General features: G+C 51.7%; 1 protein-coding gene across 7 annotated transcripts in view; it reads right to left on the bottom strand.

Moving 5' to 3' along the window:
- The window catches only part of FCHO1 (FCH and mu domain containing endocytic adaptor 1), a 30,399-nt gene extending 16,781 nt beyond the window's left edge, over window positions 1–13,618 (bottom strand). For 2 of the 7 annotated variants that reach the window (XM_025293822.2, XM_044948318.1), the window contains exons 1-6: window positions 13,518–13,618; window positions 8,712–8,760; window positions 8,392–8,477; window positions 7,917–7,987; window positions 2,428–2,519; window positions 1,290–1,364 (exon numbers count right to left, since the gene is read on the bottom strand). In XM_025293822.2, the coding sequence (XP_025149607.1) occupies window positions 1,290–1,364; window positions 2,428–2,519; window positions 7,917–7,943 (194 nt within the window). In that variant the 5' untranslated portion in view covers window positions 7,944–7,987; window positions 8,392–8,477; window positions 8,712–8,760; window positions 13,518–13,618. Of the gene's footprint in view, window positions 1–1,289; window positions 1,365–2,427; window positions 2,520–7,916; window positions 7,988–8,391; window positions 8,478–8,711; window positions 8,761–9,149; window positions 9,169–10,102; window positions 10,164–10,201; window positions 10,275–13,517 lie in introns of those variants that run through there. The other 5 variants (XM_006057913.3, XM_006057914.3, XM_025293816.2 and 2 more) reach the window with 4 other exon arrangements.
- Between the last annotated feature and the right edge of the window lie 2,874 nt (window positions 13,619–16,492).

Below are 16,492 nucleotides of genomic sequence, written 5' to 3'. Positions count from 1 at the left end.
ACAGAGAGGTGGGGGTCACACCCAGGGCCCAGCAGGCCCAACCCCAACCCCTCGGCAAGGGACCCCTCACCCAGCATGGCTGGCTTTGGCTCAGACACCTCATGTGCTCTGGGGCCTGCTAAACATGAACATATATGAACTCATTTAATCCCCACTGCAGTCACGGAAGGTGGGCCTGCAGCAGACAGGGAAACTGAGGCATGGGAGGCCCCGTCCCTCACCCAAGGCCCCTCAGCAAATGAACATCAGAGCAGGAGTTTAAACCTAGGCTGATGCCCACCGTCCTCTGTCTGGACTCCAGGCCCAGCCTGATACTCCCTTCCCCCATCTTTCTCCCCACCTCATTTCCACTGTGCCCAGGCCCTGCAGCCACGCCTGCCTCTTTGCTCTTCCTAGAAATGCACAAGTGTGCTGCTGCCTCAGGGCCTTTGCACTGGCTGAGCCACCTCCCTGGGTCTCTGTCCCTCAGACACCCCCACGCCTGATCCTTTCTCATTACTGAGATCTCAGCTCCAGATATAGTACCCACCTTCTAATGCTCCTATTTCATTCTCTTCCTAGCACTGTTCTCTCTGGGAAAGGACTTTGCTCATGTTTGTGGTTAACATCTGTCACATATCCCAGACGCACACCCGATGAACAGGGCATGAAGGTGGCTGGAGGCTTGATCTGTTTTGATTGCCCCTGGGCCCCCTGGTGCCTCGAACAATGTCTGGCACACAGTATGGGCTCAGTAAATAGCCACTGAATGAATGAATGAATTGTAGCCCGCCAGGCTCCTCTGTCCATGGGATTTCCCAGGCAAGAATACCGCAGTGGGTAGCCATTTCCTTCTCCAGGGGATTGACCCAGGGATCAAACCTGTGTCTCCTGCATTGGCAGGCAGGTTCTTTACCACTGTACGTGCGTGCTCAGTTGTGTCTGACTCTTGCGATCCCATAGACTATAGTCCACCAGGCTCCTCTGTCCATGGGATTTCCCAGGCAAGAATACTGGAATGGGTTGCCATTTCCTTCTTCAGGGGATCTTCCCCACCCAGGGACTGAACCCAAGTTTCCTGCATCGCAGGCAGATTCTTTACCACTAGTACCACCTGGGAAGCCTCTTTACCACTGAGCCACCTATATATACATTCATATTCCTCTGTCCAATTAGCCCATAAGCACGGGGATGACTCCGTGCCCCACATATCACAAGTGTGAGGAGATGTACAGCCAAGGGCAGCCTCCTGTTGCCCCCAGGGACCCCCACACCCTTGGCGACTCCTGCCTCACCCACAGCCCACTCACCCCATGGGGGTCCCGTTGCTGGCCAGCTTGGAAAGTTTTGCCATCGCCTTCGAGTAGGTCTCCTCGATGGTGGCCCTGGGTAAGAGGACAGGGAAAGGATGGGGAAGGTCCTGGGCACCTTGGGACAGGCCCCATACCCCTGGGCCTCAGTTTCCCCATCTCAAACATCGGAGCAGAGGCCTCCAGGAGAATGATACAGCCCCCTGGCAGGGGAAGACGCTTGGGAAATTCACGGGAGAGGTTTTCATCCTTAAATAAAATTTTATTAACAGCAGTAGCAGCAGCAGCAGCAGCAAGAGCAAGTAAACAAAATTTCGAGCACATAGTGTCAGTGTTTCACGTGCTTTGTCTCATTTAATTGCAGAAGATAAACTCCGATTTCTTTATTCCCTCTAGACAGACACTGCTAAATGCTTACCTAATATCCACTCACATTTTCATCCTAATAGAATTTCAGTTCTGTTTGGGGTAGCCATGTGCCCAGTTTAAACTAATTACCCACTGGGGTATCTTTTGACAGAGGCACCCATGGGGTACCACGGGCAATCGTGGATGGATCCAGGGTCTGAAGCCTCATGAAACGGAGCACGGCTGGACAGTTGTTGCGTGACAACCTCAGAGAGGAAAAACCTGGGTGATAATCCTTTGGACTCTCTGCCCGGATTTAATGGGCATTCAGCCGCTGAGTGGCTAGGGAGCAGAGGTTGCCTTGCAGTTTGAGTTTATTGTGTTTTCAGGGACGTCAGAGCATTTACAAGCTGAAATGTAGATTATTTCATCATACATGTATTTTCTTTTATTGTACTCAGGGCCAGAGATTGAGTTTTCAAATCTTTCCTTGTAAGTAGGTCATATTATCATCTCTACAAGAGGAGGCCTTAGAAGTCTGGTGAGTATTGTTTAAAATGGGACATAGGGCTGACAGTGTTGAGAACTGTCGGTCAGGAGGGTCTTCAAGCTCATTTGGTTCCTGGAGACCCCAGGGATCAGGACCCTTTCTGGCAGAATGTGGTGCCCTGTCAGGGTGGGATGGGCAAGGGAAAAAGGGGGCAGAGCCTGGGTGGAAGTACAAGATGGGCATGGCAGTGTGGACTTCAGGTCTTGGCCACGGGGATGGATGGGGCTTGGGGAAACTCACCTCTCCCGGATGAAGTCTGCCAGCTCCTTGGTGGAGATGGGCCCCTGCTTCACAGTGTGGTATAGAACCTCAAAGCCATGGTTTTTCTCTCCCTGCAGGGGGTGAGGATGGAGATTGAGAAAGGGGATGGAGAGGACATCAAGGATGCCTAGCAACAGGGGTCTGGGCTGAAGAGCTAACTGGCAGAAGTCCATCCCCTTGGCCATAGGCATTGGTTCTGGCCTGAGCCAATCACCTGTTGCATTTCCCCTGGTCCTAAGGATTGGCTTATGGACCTTGATTTGGTCTAATTAGAAAAGACCCTGGGATTCTTGTGCCATAGTTGAGAGAGAGGCAGTCTCATTCACTCTTATCTTCCTCTCTCACTATCTTTCTGTCTTTCTGTGCGAGTGTGTACGTATCTCTCTACCTCTGTTTGCTCCTTTCTCTTTGGTCTCTTCCCCTCTGTTTTTTTCTTTGTATCTTTCCATAAATGAGAGATTATGTGGTCACAGGAGATCACGGAAACCATGAATTTTGGAAAGATGCTGAACTTGAAGGTCTGAATAAAAAGCCTGTTGAGGGACTTTCCTGGGGGTCCAATGGTTAAGAATCCACCTTCCAATGCAACAGATGTGGGTTCGATCCCTGGTCAGGGACCTAAGATCCCACATGTCGTGGCGAAACGAAGCCCATGTGCCACAGCTACAGAGCCCAGGCACTCTGGAGCCTGTGTGTTGCAACAAAGGTCTTGGTTGTGAAGTCTTTAAAAAAAAAAAAAAGCATCTTGAGTAGAGAAGTGCTGGGCCAAACCAACCCTGAAAGCCACACTATTGCACAACTCTTCAATTTTATGAATTAACACAACCCCTGTTGCTTAAGTCACTGTAGCCTTATTTTCTGTTCTCTTCAACATGAAAATTATCTCTGAGGATCCCACAAAGCAAGATGTGGGTCTGATACTCTCTCAGGACCCAGCAATGTGCAGTGAAGGGCGGGGCACAGAAAGGGCATTTGAGTTGGTTGAATAGAGGGACAAGCTATTTTGCTGTTGCCTGGTGCTGGTGGGGACAGAGCCTCTACCCTGGTGTCTGCTGATGCCTTGCACAGAACCCCTTTTCTCCCAGTTCTGGGCTCACCATAGTTTGAGGCGGGGCTAGGGCTACACTGTGTGATCCAGACCAGTCATGTCTCTCATCGAGCATATACTGGCTCCTCATTAAGATGGGGGCAGGGCGTCATCTACCTCTCATATGGGATGATCCACATCATGGTCCTCTGAAGTTCCAAAGGCAGCCCTCCTTGTTGAATAAGTCGCTAGGTTAGTCACTGTCATGCCCCACTCTTTGCAGCCCCATGGACTGTAGTCCACCAGGCTCCTCTCACCATGGGATTCTCCAGGCAAGCATACTGGAGTGGGGTTGCCATGCCCTCCTCCAGGGGATCTTCCCGACCCAGGGATCGAACCCACATCTCTTGCACCTCCTGCATTGGCAGGCAGGTTCTTTACCACTAGCGCCACCTGGGAAGCACAGTGGGGAGGCCTCAGCAAACAACCCCAGCGACCCCCTGCCCACCCCGCCCAGGGGATCCTGGGGTGAGGCTGCACCAGGCACTGCTGCCCAGGCCGGCATCTGGAGCTGACTCAGAGCCAACTGCTGGCCTGTTTCCCAGACCTGGCAAACCCCCAGCAGTGTCTGACCCCCTCGGGCTGGGCTGGCAGCCGAGGGTCCTGGGAGGGGCTGTCTTGAGCCTATGTCTCCTATCAGAACCTCTGGACACCAGTCTTGCTCTCAAGCCAGGCCCAGAGAGATGTTTCTCTCTCTTTTAAACTTATTTGTTTTTGGCTGTGCTGCATCGTTGTTGGTGTGCAAGGTCTTCTCTAGTTGCAGTGCGTAGGTTCTCATTGCAGTGGCTTCTCTTGTCAGGAAGAACGGGCTTTAGGGCGCAAGCGCTCCGATTGTTGCAGCATATGGTCTCAACAGTTGCGGCTCCCGGGCTCTGGAGCGCAGGCTCAATAGTTGTGGCGCACGGGCTTAGTTGCTCTGCAGTATATGGGCTTTTCCTGGATCAGGGATCGAACCTGTGTCTCCCGTATTGGCGGGCGGATTCTTTACCACTGAGCCACCAAGGAAACCCAAGAGATCTTTCTAATACAGCTTGATCATGTCCTTCTCCTGCTCACACTTCCCCCGAGTGCCCTCCATGCCTCCAGCCATGCCTTGGCCCAACAAGACTGGGGCATCCTTGTCTGGCTTGATCTCTCCCAAATGGAGCCTCCTTCAGATCAGTTTTCATTCCAATCCCAAAGAAAGGCAATGCCAAAGAATGCTCAAACTACTGCGCAATTGCAGTCATCTCACACGCTAGTAAAGTAATGCTCAAAATTCTCCAAGCCAAGCTTCAGCAATATGTGAACCGTGAACTTCCTGATGTTCAAGCTGGTTTTAGAAAAGGCAGAGGAACCAGAGATCAAATTGCCAACATCCACTGGATCATGGAAAAAGCAAGAGAGTTCCAGAAAAACATCTATTTCTGCTTTACTGACTATGTCAAAGCCTTTGACTGTGTGGATCACAATAAACTGTGGAAAATTCTGAAAGAGATGGGAATACCAGACCACCTGACCTGCCTCTTGAGAAACCTGTATGCAGGTCAGGAAGCAACAGTTCGAACTGGACATGGAACAACAGACTGGCTCCAAATAGGAAAAGGAGTACGTCAAGGCTGTATATTGTCACCCTGTTTATTTAACTTATATGCAGAGTACATCATGAGAAACGCTGGACTGGAAGAAACACAAGCTGGAATCAAGATTGCCGGGAGAAATATCAATAACCTCAGATATGCAGATGACACCACCCTTATGGCAGAAAGTGAAGAGGAACTCAAAAGCCTCTTGATGAAAGTGAAAGTGGAGAGAGAAAAAGTTGGCTTAAAGCTCAACATTCAGAAAACGAAGGTCATGGCATCTGGTCCCATCACTTCATGGGAAATAGATGGGGAAACAGTGGAAACAGCGTCAGACTTTATTTTTCTGGGCTCCAAAATCACTGCAGATGGTGACTGCAGCCATGAAATTAAAAGACGCTTACTCCTTGGAAGGAAAGTTATGACCAACCTAGATAGCATATTGAAAAGCAGAGACATTACTTTGCCAACAAAGGTTCGTCTAGTCAAGGCTATGGTTTTTCCTGTGGTTATGTATGGATGTGAGAGTTGGACTGTGAAGAAAGCTGAGCGCCGAAGAATTGATGCTTTTGAACTGTGGTGTTGGAGAAGACTCTTGAGAGTCCCTTGGACTGCAAGGAGATCCAACCAGTCCATTCTGAAGGAGATCAGCCCTGGGATTTCTTTGGAAGGAATGATGCTAAAGCTGAAACTCCAGTACTTTGGCCACCTCATGTGAAGAGTTGACTCATTGGAAAAGACTCTGATGCTGGGAGGGATTGGGGGCAGGAGGAGAAGGGGACGACAGAGGATGAGATGGCTGGATGGCATCACTGACTCGATGGACGTGAGTCTGAGTGAACTCCGGGAGTTGGTGATGGACAGGGAGGCCTGGCGTGCTGTGATTCATGGGGTTGCAAAGAGTCGGACACAACTGAGTGACTGATCTGATCTGATCAGATCAGTCAGGACCCCAGCATCATCCAGCAAAGAGCCAGCAATACTAACAATAGATTAAAAGAAACATTAATTAAAAGAAATAGACAGGGGACTTCCCTCACAGTGGTGAAGAATCTGCCTTGCAATGCAGGGGACACAGGTTCGATTCCTGGGCAGGGAACTAAGATCCCACATGCTCCTGAGCGACTAAGCCTGCCTGCCACCACTACTAAAGCCTGCATGCCCTGGAGCCTGTGCACGGCAATTACTGAGCCCACAACTAGATAGTCCGTGCACCTCAATCAAAGATCCTGCATGCTGCAACTAAGATCAGACACAGCCAATACATAGATAAATAAATAAATAAAAGAGAAACGGACATTCTGGGGTGCTCCCTGAGCCCTGGGGAAGTAGGAGCTTCATTCCCCTTTCCCAGAGGTAGAAACTGAGTCTTCAAGATACAAAGTCACTTGCCCAAGCGCTCCCAGAAGAGCCCAATTCAAATCCCAAACTCAAAGCTCTCATCCACTCTGTACCAGGCTATCTTTGGAGGGAGGGGTTGGGGTTGGCTACTATTTTCTCTTTGCTAGTCTGAATTTTCTGCAGTGAACTTGCCTGCCTCACACAATTAAAAAGAATTTAAAATACATGTAGGTGCCCCTGTCAGGACTGCAAAATGTGGGCAACAACTGATCCTCAAAAGGTCAAACCCCCTTACACAAAGTGCCACCGGGGTCTCAGAGAGGGGCAGCCCTTGGATGAGGTCACACAGCCATTCAGAGGCAAATCCAGGGATTGTGACCCTTGGAAAGAAGGTGGCGGTCCAGCCCTCCCCCCAGCCCTCCCACCCCCCTACCCACCGCCTGCAGGTGGCAAGGGGGTGCTGCCTCTTTAAGAAAGCAAATGCTAGTAAGAGGAGCCCCAGCTGGGGAGGGAGAAAGGCCTGTTGCTAGGGGCAACTAGTTGCCTAGCAACGGGCTTCCTCTCTGCAAGCTCTGGGCCTGCAACCAAGGAAGGGGCTTTCTGCCCTGCGTCCTACCCTATTCTCCTGTTCACATGTCCTCTGTGTCTCCCCATTAGCCTGGCTCTGCAAGAGGAGTCCTTGTGCCCTCCACTGGCCACCCCGTGTCACACCTCTTTATTTTTGCCCAGGTGGCTCCCCCTGCCCAGAATGCTTCTGGCATCCTGGAAAATCAGCCTTCAAAGCCCATGGCAAACACAGCTCTGCATCCTGCTCCTTCTCTGGCACACACAAGGTTGGGCTCAGTCCTGACTCAGTAGGACTAGAGGTGTCCTACTAGCTCTGTGTCCCCCAGATTGGGGGTTCCTCAGGGTCAGGGTTGGGAGGCAGTCTCCTGGGGGCTCCAACATCTCCCAGAGTGGGCTGGGTGGGTGGTAGTGGTGACAGAGAGGGAGGAAGAGAGTGAACGAGTAAAAAAAAATCTGTCTCATTTGGCTCCTTGGGTTATACTCTGTGGTCCCCAGTCTGGAGAGCAGACAGGTGAGCCGGTCCCTAGGGGTCAAGTCAAGAAAACCCCCCAACTCCCCAGCATGGGGAAGATGTGGAAATTCCCTGGCTGGAATGATCCTGGAAGCTCGGTCCGGCCCTGGGTTTGAGACCTGACTGTACTTTCTCGCTGGGCAACTTCAGGTAAGAGATTCCTACTCTGGGCCTCAGTCACCCTGTTCAAGCTGTGACATGCCCAAGACCACAAGGCCTATGACATCTGGGGCTATAGATTCAAAGCCAGCCTGACTCTTCCCACTTTTAACTTCTAACCCCTGCAAACCCTCCATCTGCCCAAAACTCTGCCCACAAGCCACCAGGTTTCTCCATCTCCATAAAAGCCCCCGCAGCCCTTCCAGGACACCCCACCAAAATAAGAGTGAATCTTACTTACCCAAAAATACTCCCCAAAATATGACATTTTGATGGCCTCTGTGGAGAGCCCTGAAGGTTCCTATCTTGTGCCTGTACAAAGACAGAGGCAAATTTGAGTGGCAGTCACAGCCAGCTCAGGCCTAAGGAGGGGAAATTCCAACTTCTCTCCTTGTGGAGGAAGGAGAAAGAGGATGGAGGAGGAACCAAAAGCCCCAAAGTTGGGAGTATGCCAGGGTCCCTGGAGTGATTCAGCTTTGGGCATGGTCCCCAAGTAGCTCCCAGCCTAGGGGGACAGAGTTGGATACAGATACCCCCAGCCCTGTGGGGTCAGAGCTAAACTAAATGAAGGGATAGGGGCTGGGGGAGCCTAGACTAGAGGAAGGGGCATGGGGGTGGGGTTTTTAAGCATGAAGAGGAGTTCAGGGTGGGGGATGGGTAGAAAAGCTCTGGGCCATTTCAGAGACAGAAAAACTGAGTCCCCTCAAGCTACTTGCCAAGGTAACAAAGCCAGGAAATGACAGTGGATTTGCGCTTGGGTCAGCTGAGTCCCGTGAGCACTCGGCTCCACACCAGGCAGCTCCTGTCGGAAGAGGGTCTGGTAAGAGGTGGATACTGGGACTGCGATTGGCCACGTGGGAGTTGGGGTCCTTCAAGTGGCCCTAAGGTTCCCTTAGGGTCTCCTGAATCCCTTTAAAACAGTCCCCATGCCATGCACATTCCTAGGATGGAAAGTCCAACCCTCGCCATGGTGACTCAGCTGACACTGGTGTGTCCATGAGTCCTGCCCCTGCCCCCTGGAAGCCCGTGTGTTCACCTGGTAGGTATCTGAGTCACTGTCCAGCTCCTTGCCTCAGTTTCCCCATCTGCAAAACATGAGGAAATGCCTAGAAGGGATCTTACTGGAGGACCCCAGGCCTCCCAGGCGAGGGAGGGACACTTGGTGTCCTTGGCGTGTTGTCGAGGTTGGGCTTGTCACTGGAGCCCACAAGCCTCATCCATAATTCATGACCCCGAGGGCAGTTCAGCAGCAGCTGGGAGCCCAAGAGGCACAGCAGCAGCAGAGACGGGGCTGGTGACCGCAGGGATGGGAAAGCTACCTGGGCCTCACTAGAAAGGACTGAGCAAGGACCTTGGGCAAGGCTGCCCTTCTCTGAGCCACAGTTTTCTAATCTTGAGTTTAATTTGACCCTTTATCAGCTAGCCTCCAGTTATATGACTTCTAGAAGTCACCTAGCACCCACCATGTGCCTACCTGGCCAGGACAATACCAGGGTCCATGAGATGATTCGGCTGGGGGACTTGAACTAAAGGAGAGGGCATGGGAATTGGGATTTTAAAGCATGAATAGGAGTTCACCAAGCAACAATTATTTTATTCAACAAATATTCCCAACCGCCACCCTGTGTTGGGTGGTGCTGGGACCCCTGAGAAACTCCAGCCCCCAGTGTAGCCCATGAGGAAACCTAGTCTAACTGGGGACATACAAAGCTGACAACCCAAGAGGGAAAAGCCCTAAATTCCCATCTCATTTCTTAGATTTTGGCCATGACCTAGACCCTGAGCATCTCCAAATCCCTTGGAGCTATGCTAACTGATAATGGGAACCACTAGCCCCCATGTGGCAACTTAATTTTAAACTAAATAAAATTAAATTAACCTCCTACTTCCTCAGTTGTGCCAGCCTTGTTTCCAGGGCTCAGTAGCCACACAAGGCTGGTGGCCACTGTACCAGGCAGCACAGATGAAGTTCTGCTAGACAGTACAGGCCTAGAAGATCCTAGGAGCCAGAGGGCCTAAGTTCCCCCGAAACCAAGAATCTTTGCTACTGTTTTTACGGCTCCCATTAGATTGCCCCTCCCCGTTACACATACTCTGAGCACCAGTGTGAATGCGACACTGTGTCCAGCTCCTTTCAGGCACCACACACTCATTCAACCTTTACAAGCACAACGTGGGGCTCAATATCAGCTTTACAGATGAGGAAACTGAACCACAGAGAGGTCACCGACTGTCCCCAGGTCACTATGATTTTGTCCCTGACCTGTCTGCTGAAGAACCCCTGTTTGAAACTACCAGATGGGGCTCTGGTTCACCATATTTCCGCGACCGCCCTGCCATCCATCCTGCCGCTCAGGGTTGTACAGTCGGGGAGCACAGTGGCAGAGCAAAGGGTGACCCTGCGCAGGCCCAGGAAGTGACACGTACTGTTTCTCTCGAAACCCGGGCCAGGTAGGAGGGTCTCCCTTCTGTCCCTGAGAAGGGAAAGGAGGAGCAGTGGGCCTCCTGACGTGGGCTCAAACTCACCGGACAGCGAGTGGGAACAGAGCCCCTGAGACCGGGCGGGTACCAGGAGATAACCACGTGGCCCCTGCCGCTTCCGTTAGCTGAGGCCCCTGTGCCTGGGGCACAGGAAGCTCACCCCGCCCCGCCCATGGCCCAACCGCCAGCTCACCTCCCCCGCCAGACCAGCACCCCTGGGACCTCCCTAGAACTGCGCAGGTGCTGGCTGGGAAAGCTGAGGCCCCCACCTTGGGGCTATTATTAGTGAGCAAATACGATCTTGATAACAATTGTCAAATAATAGTACCCACAAATTTGAGCACCAACCACGTAGACTAAACATTCCACATCTCACCATTCTCAGGTGGGCCACGGATCCCTGCTTCACTGGGTGGGCACGGGGAACCCAAGACTCAGAGAGGGGAGTCCACGTGCCCAAGGTTGCACAGCCTGTGAATGGAGCACCAAGACTCAAACCCAGGGCGGCATGAGGCCTTCCACGGGCCTGAGGCACTTTTGCTTTCAGAGTCCCTTCCTCCACTAAAAAAAGAGTCTAAACTATTTTTACAACTACATTTGACATAGAGACGAATATATTAATGGGAGGCTGGTGGCTCAGAGGTTAAAGCGTCTGCCTCCAATACCATATATTAAATGTTTTCTTTGACCCCAAAGCCTGGGTTTTCTTCCCCTTCTGATTTTAAAAGAAGTTAAAAACACCTTTACGGACTCCAGGGTTGTGCCTGAGACATGGTGGTCACCGTGTCTGATGGAGAAGTCAGCCCTGTGTGAACCCAGGTCTCCCAGCCTCCTCAGTGACGGGGCAAAGCCCAGAGATGGATAGGTCCTTGCCCAAGGTCACAAAGCAGGCTGTCAGCTGACCCGGATGCCCCCGTCCTCTGGCTGCTGAAAGTGGGGAACAGAGTCCTTCCCAGAGATGGCTGACACAAGCTCCGGGTGCTGCCTGGAGATCCAGCCTCCCCAGCATCAATTCCCAAAACCCTGGGGTTTCTCGCCAGTTCAGCATTTGAGCAGGTCCGGGAGCAGATAAAACAAGACAGGAACCAAGTCAGCAAAGAAGGCAGGGCTCCTGTTCCTGACGGGGTGTCTGGAACTCCTGACCTCTCAGTTAGGTGGCCTTGGGCTGCCCCTGACCTCTCTGGGCCTCTAGGCTTCTGCAAAACAGGATCTATCATTTTGCTCTCCCTCGGACTCCAGTTTGCTCACAGTAGGGCCAGTCTGGGGTCTTTCTCTTCTTGTCCTGTGACTGGCCTCTTGGCTATGCTACTTCAAGGACCAGCTCTGTCACGCACTTGCTCCCCTCTAGGGCTGGCCACCAGGATTGTGCCCATTTACACAGTCTGGCTTGATTCTCACAGTGGCACTTGGAGGCGGGGGTCTCGACTCAGCCATCACCCCCAGTGAGGCAAGTGAAGCAGTGGCCCCATGTCATACAGTAACTGGGTGATGAACAGCCTCTGAGCTTCTGCTCAGGAATTTTTCAATCTTCCTTGCTGTCTCCTCCCTCTCCATCACTTTCCTTAGCCAACACCTATTGAGCACCAACTGACTACTGAGCTCTGGAGACACAGCAGGCAATACCCTTGCAGATTTCCTCCTTTCCTACCCTGCCCTGACCTGAATCAGCTGTTGACCCTGTTTATGCTCACTAATATTGCAATTAGTAATATAATTACAATATGGTAATGATTATAATACTGTATGATAATGACTATAGTATTACAATGTCTGCGTTTACAGCGCTCCCGTTCTGCCAGTCTGCTCTGATCTTCCGAGGGGAATTCAGCCCATTTCATAGAAGAACACACCAAGGTGCAAAGGGGCAAAGCCACTCACAGGAAAGCTGGATTTGAACCTGGGAACTCTGGACTTCAACCCCCACCACAGGGACAGAGCCCCAAGGGACAGGGGATAGACTGGCCCAGCACCTCCCACCTCGTCCTGCCCTGGATCCTATCTAGGTACTGGCTTGCCTCTGGCGTGGGTGAAGGTATGTGGGTCAGGATATGCCCCGAGCAGTCCTGCCAGCATGACGAGGGTGGAGGAGCCCCTGTTCTCATGATAGCAGCTTGGTAATACGTTTTATTGTCTGGCAAAGCAACTCCTCTGGCAATGCCAGAGTGTGACCATCAGCCCATTTTTCAGTGCAGTAAACCGAGGCTCTGAGCCCAGCAAGGCATATGGAGGGATCTCCAAACCTCTCTCTCTCTCTCTCTCCTGTGACCATCGTCTTTAGCAAAAGGGTGGAGTCACAATTTAGCACAAGATGGAGTGGGTGGGTTTCAGAATCAGTAGAGTACAAGCTTTGAAGCCTCAATCCCACTTTCAAATTTAAAAAAATAATAATAATAAAGGCTCAGGGAGGTCTGTCATCTGTCCAAGGTCACCAGTGAGGCAGGTCCATCCGAAGCTACCTCCTGGTACCTACTGCAGATGAGGCAGGCGAATTCTGGGATCTGAAGCAGATGGAGGGGCCGCCCACCCCCCAACCCTCCTCCGCACCCCACTTTCAGTCAGCCTCCAGCAAGATCCTAATTTACCTCGATTTATTTTAATCCCTGGGAACAGATGCTCACTGCCCATCTCCCACTGAAGCAGGGACCACCACTGAGTCCACGCTCCAGGTCTTTCCAAGCCTGGCCCGGCCTGGCCCTGCCAGGCAAGGGACTCTATCTGACCCTCCCCAGAATTCCAACCTTGGGGTCCCTGCAGAGGATGCCAGTGAAATGTCCCTCCATTACCCCATCCTTGTGGTAGGGAGCTAGAAAAAGACACTCTAGAGGAGGGACCAGGGGACCCCCAGCTCCTTAGCCAGGCCTAGATAGGGGTTCACAGAGGAAGGGGTTCCTCATGTTGGTCTCGGGGCCGGGGGTGGGGGTGGGTGGGGCGATCTGCAGGTCAGAGCTGGGAAGAGGGAAATTGGGGGTGGTCTCCATTTCATCTGTCTTGGGTCCCAGGCTCGAGGGAGAGCGGCAAGCTCATCTTTGCAGCTCTGGAACCTAGACCCAGATCCAGGCTTAGAATAAAGGGATTTTGGGGAGGGGTCTCGATTCATAGCAGCCCCGCTGCACGCTCCAGTTCTAGGCCAGGAGATGGAGGATTTAGGAGGGGTCTCTATCTCCCTCCGCGGATCCCCGGTTATTACGCGGGAGGTGGAGGAAGGACCGGGTACCCACCGCGCAGCCCCCCACCCTCTGTTCTCCGTCCCTCACATCCCGCCGCGCCTTTGACCCTGGAGCCGCCGGGCTGCCAGGCGCGGTGCGCACGGGGTGCTGCGGGGGCCAGGGGGGTTCGGGGTGTTTCAGGGAACAGCACTCACCTCCCGAGCTCGGGCCGAGCCCCGCGCCCGCCGCCACCTGCGGCTCGGTAGCTGATACCCGAGCCCGCCCCGCCCCTCCCTCCGCGGCTGCGGCGCTGCCGCCGGATGGCCCCGCCTTCGGGGCGTGGCCGAGAGAGTCCCCACCTCCGCGGCGGCCTGGGAGGCAGGGGCGGGCTGCGAGTGCGCGCGGCCAGCCATTGGGCCATTTAGGCGGCCAGTTCCACCAGCCCTGCGTGCTGATAGTCTGGGGGAGCGGCTCCTTTTTTTAATCTCCCCGCCCCACTACCCGCATTCATTTGCATAATTTAAAGCGATAGATCCGGTTCCTTCCACCTGAGACTGTGGGAAGAGTCTCCAAATGTGTGACAAGCACTGAGGACTCTTCTGATTCCTCCTACAAGCCTGTGAGCGGCACATATTGATGGTCATTTTACAGATGGGAAAACTGAGGCTCAGAGAAGGCTCCTGCAGGCTACACAGCAAGTCTACAGCCTGATGCAGGCACCCTCAGGATCTGGTCCCAGGGGTGGGGGAGAGCCATCCTCCAGAATGTTGTCATGTCATAAACCTGAGAGGCTCCGAAATGAGATTCATACAGCGCCTGTGGGTCCTCCATTCAAATCTCTGTTCCTGGCTGATCTGCTTGCCTCCAGACCTGCTCCTCCACCAGCCTCCCGAACTTAGAAAGGCAGCCCAGGAACCTGGCCAGAGGCCTGGGAGTCTCTGAGATGCTTCTCTTCCGTTCATCATCCACACGGGTCACAGGTAGCTCATTTCCTGTATCCTGCAGTGGTTTGGGCCCAGGGTGCAGCCTGGATGCTGCCTCGGCTCCCTGTTGGTACGTGTGCCTCGTCTTGCCTTTCCCCCTTCCTCCTGACAATCCCTGTTCCGCATGGCAACTATAGGGCTCCCCCCCACGCAAAGATTTACTTATTTACTTGTTTTTGGCAGCTCTGGGTCTTGGTTGCTGTACAAAGCCTTTCTCTAGTTGAAGCGAGCAGGGATTACTCTCTAGCGATGGCTCATGGGCTTCTCATTGCGGTGGCTTCTCTTGTTCTGGAACACAGGCTTCAGTGGTTGCAGCGTGTAACCTCAGTCGTTGCGGCACACAGGTCTAGTTGCCATGTGGCATGTAGGCTCTTCCCAGACCAGGGATTGAACCTGTGTCCCCTGCATTGCAAGGCGGATTCTTAATCACTGGACCACCAGAGAAACCCTATAGAGGTTTTTAAAAATACATTTTAAATTTTAGAGCAGTTTTCAATTTACAGAATTACTATGAAGATATTACAGCGAGTTCCTGCATATCCCACACCCAATTTCTCCTGTTATTAACACCTGACATAATATGGTACATTTGTCACAGTTAGTGAACCAACACTGAGGTGCTGTTATTAACAAAAATGCATACATTATTCAGATTTCCTCAGTTTTCCCTAATGTTCTTTTTCTGTCCCAGGACTCCTTCTGGGGAAATCAAGTCATCATATTTCTTAGGCTTTTCTGAATTAAGCAGTTTCTCAGACTTTTTTTGATATTAATGACCTTGACAGTTTTGAGAACTGGTTAGTTATTTTGTAGGATGCCCCTCAATGGGGATTAAAAAATTTTTTTTAATTTGTTTGACATATAATATTGTGTGAATTTCCTGTGTAGTACATGTTGGTTTGATATGTTTATATACTGTTATATGATTGCCACAATTGAAATTTGCCTGATGTTTTTCTCTGGGTTTGACTGGGGTGATGGATTAGAAGATCACAGAGGTGAAACCTCCCCTCATCACACTGTGTCCGGGGCGCACGCCTTCAGCATGAAATTTCAGTGATGTTGAGATTGCCTGGCTAAGCTAGCGTCTGGCAGGGGTTTCCATTATCAGGTTAGTCTCTGCCTCCTTTCCAAGCTCTACCCTTAGGAAGGAAGTCACTATTTACAGCCCACATCCAAGGGATAAGGAATCACTCTCTCCTACCTCGAGGGCAAAAAACTGATTGGAATTCCTCTGATGGGAAATAAGTTTCTTCTCCCATATTGGTATGGAATCATGGATACTTATTCTATACTTTGGGTCATAATCCAATACTACTTTATTATCTTGTTCAAGTTGTTGCAGCTTTGGCCATTGGAAGCTCATTCAGTTGGCTCTCATGTTGCTTTGACACGCCCCCATCTTTTGCATTTTTTGTGTCTTTTTTTCTCTTTTAGCACTTCCCTTTCTTTGTCACTACGACATGCTTCAAGCTCATCTGATATATTTCCTGCCCTAGTCCTAGAATCAGCCTTTCTCTAAGGAGCAGCCCTGGTGCCCTTCGTTGGAGAGTACATTTGGACAGTAAGTGTGCTCATCACTACTGGAGTATAGTTGTTTCTAGGCCCTCTCAGTGGACAGAGCAAGGACATATATGTGTGTATATTAACTTGTATATATACCCAGATCTATATATATTCCCATACATAACTGTATCTATAGGAATTAAACATGAATTCACACAGATGCCTTTACATTTACTAAACAGATCCTCCTAACCTTCTACTTTGCCTGTCTATAACCTCCCACTCCAATAGGGAGAAACCTGGCTCCTACCATCCCCTCTCCATTCGCTGAATTATTCCATTCAGGGCTACAGGTATAGAGGCTCAGGATGTTAACTTGTACCCACAGGGAGCAGGTTTCAAACAGAAAGTGATCACCTGCCTCTCTAGCTCCAAACTCTGCCCCAGTGCCCAGGACCCTCAGTAAGGACCCTACACCCCGGCCCTCCCCATCCCTAAACCCTCCAGGCCAGCGCAGTCTGGCCTTGCTCCTCTCATGGCAGTTCTACAAAGTTGGTCTCACCTCAGAGCCTTTGCTTCTGCTGTCCCCTCCTCCGGGAGTTCTCTCAGTTCCCCATCTGACTGGTAACTTAGCTCTCAGTTCCTGCATGGTAGCTCTGGTCTGGCTTTCTTTCAGCTCAGAGATAACCCCTCAGGGCCGG

This window comes from Bubalus bubalis, chromosome 9, assembly GCF_019923935.1.
Source record: "Bubalus bubalis isolate 160015118507 breed Murrah chromosome 9, NDDB_SH_1, whole genome shotgun sequence".
In the NCBI taxonomy this organism is placed as follows: domain Eukaryota; kingdom Metazoa; phylum Chordata; class Mammalia; order Artiodactyla; family Bovidae; genus Bubalus; species Bubalus bubalis.
Note: the sequence above shows the minus strand (reverse complement) of the source record. Positions and strands in the feature narration are given on the sequence as shown.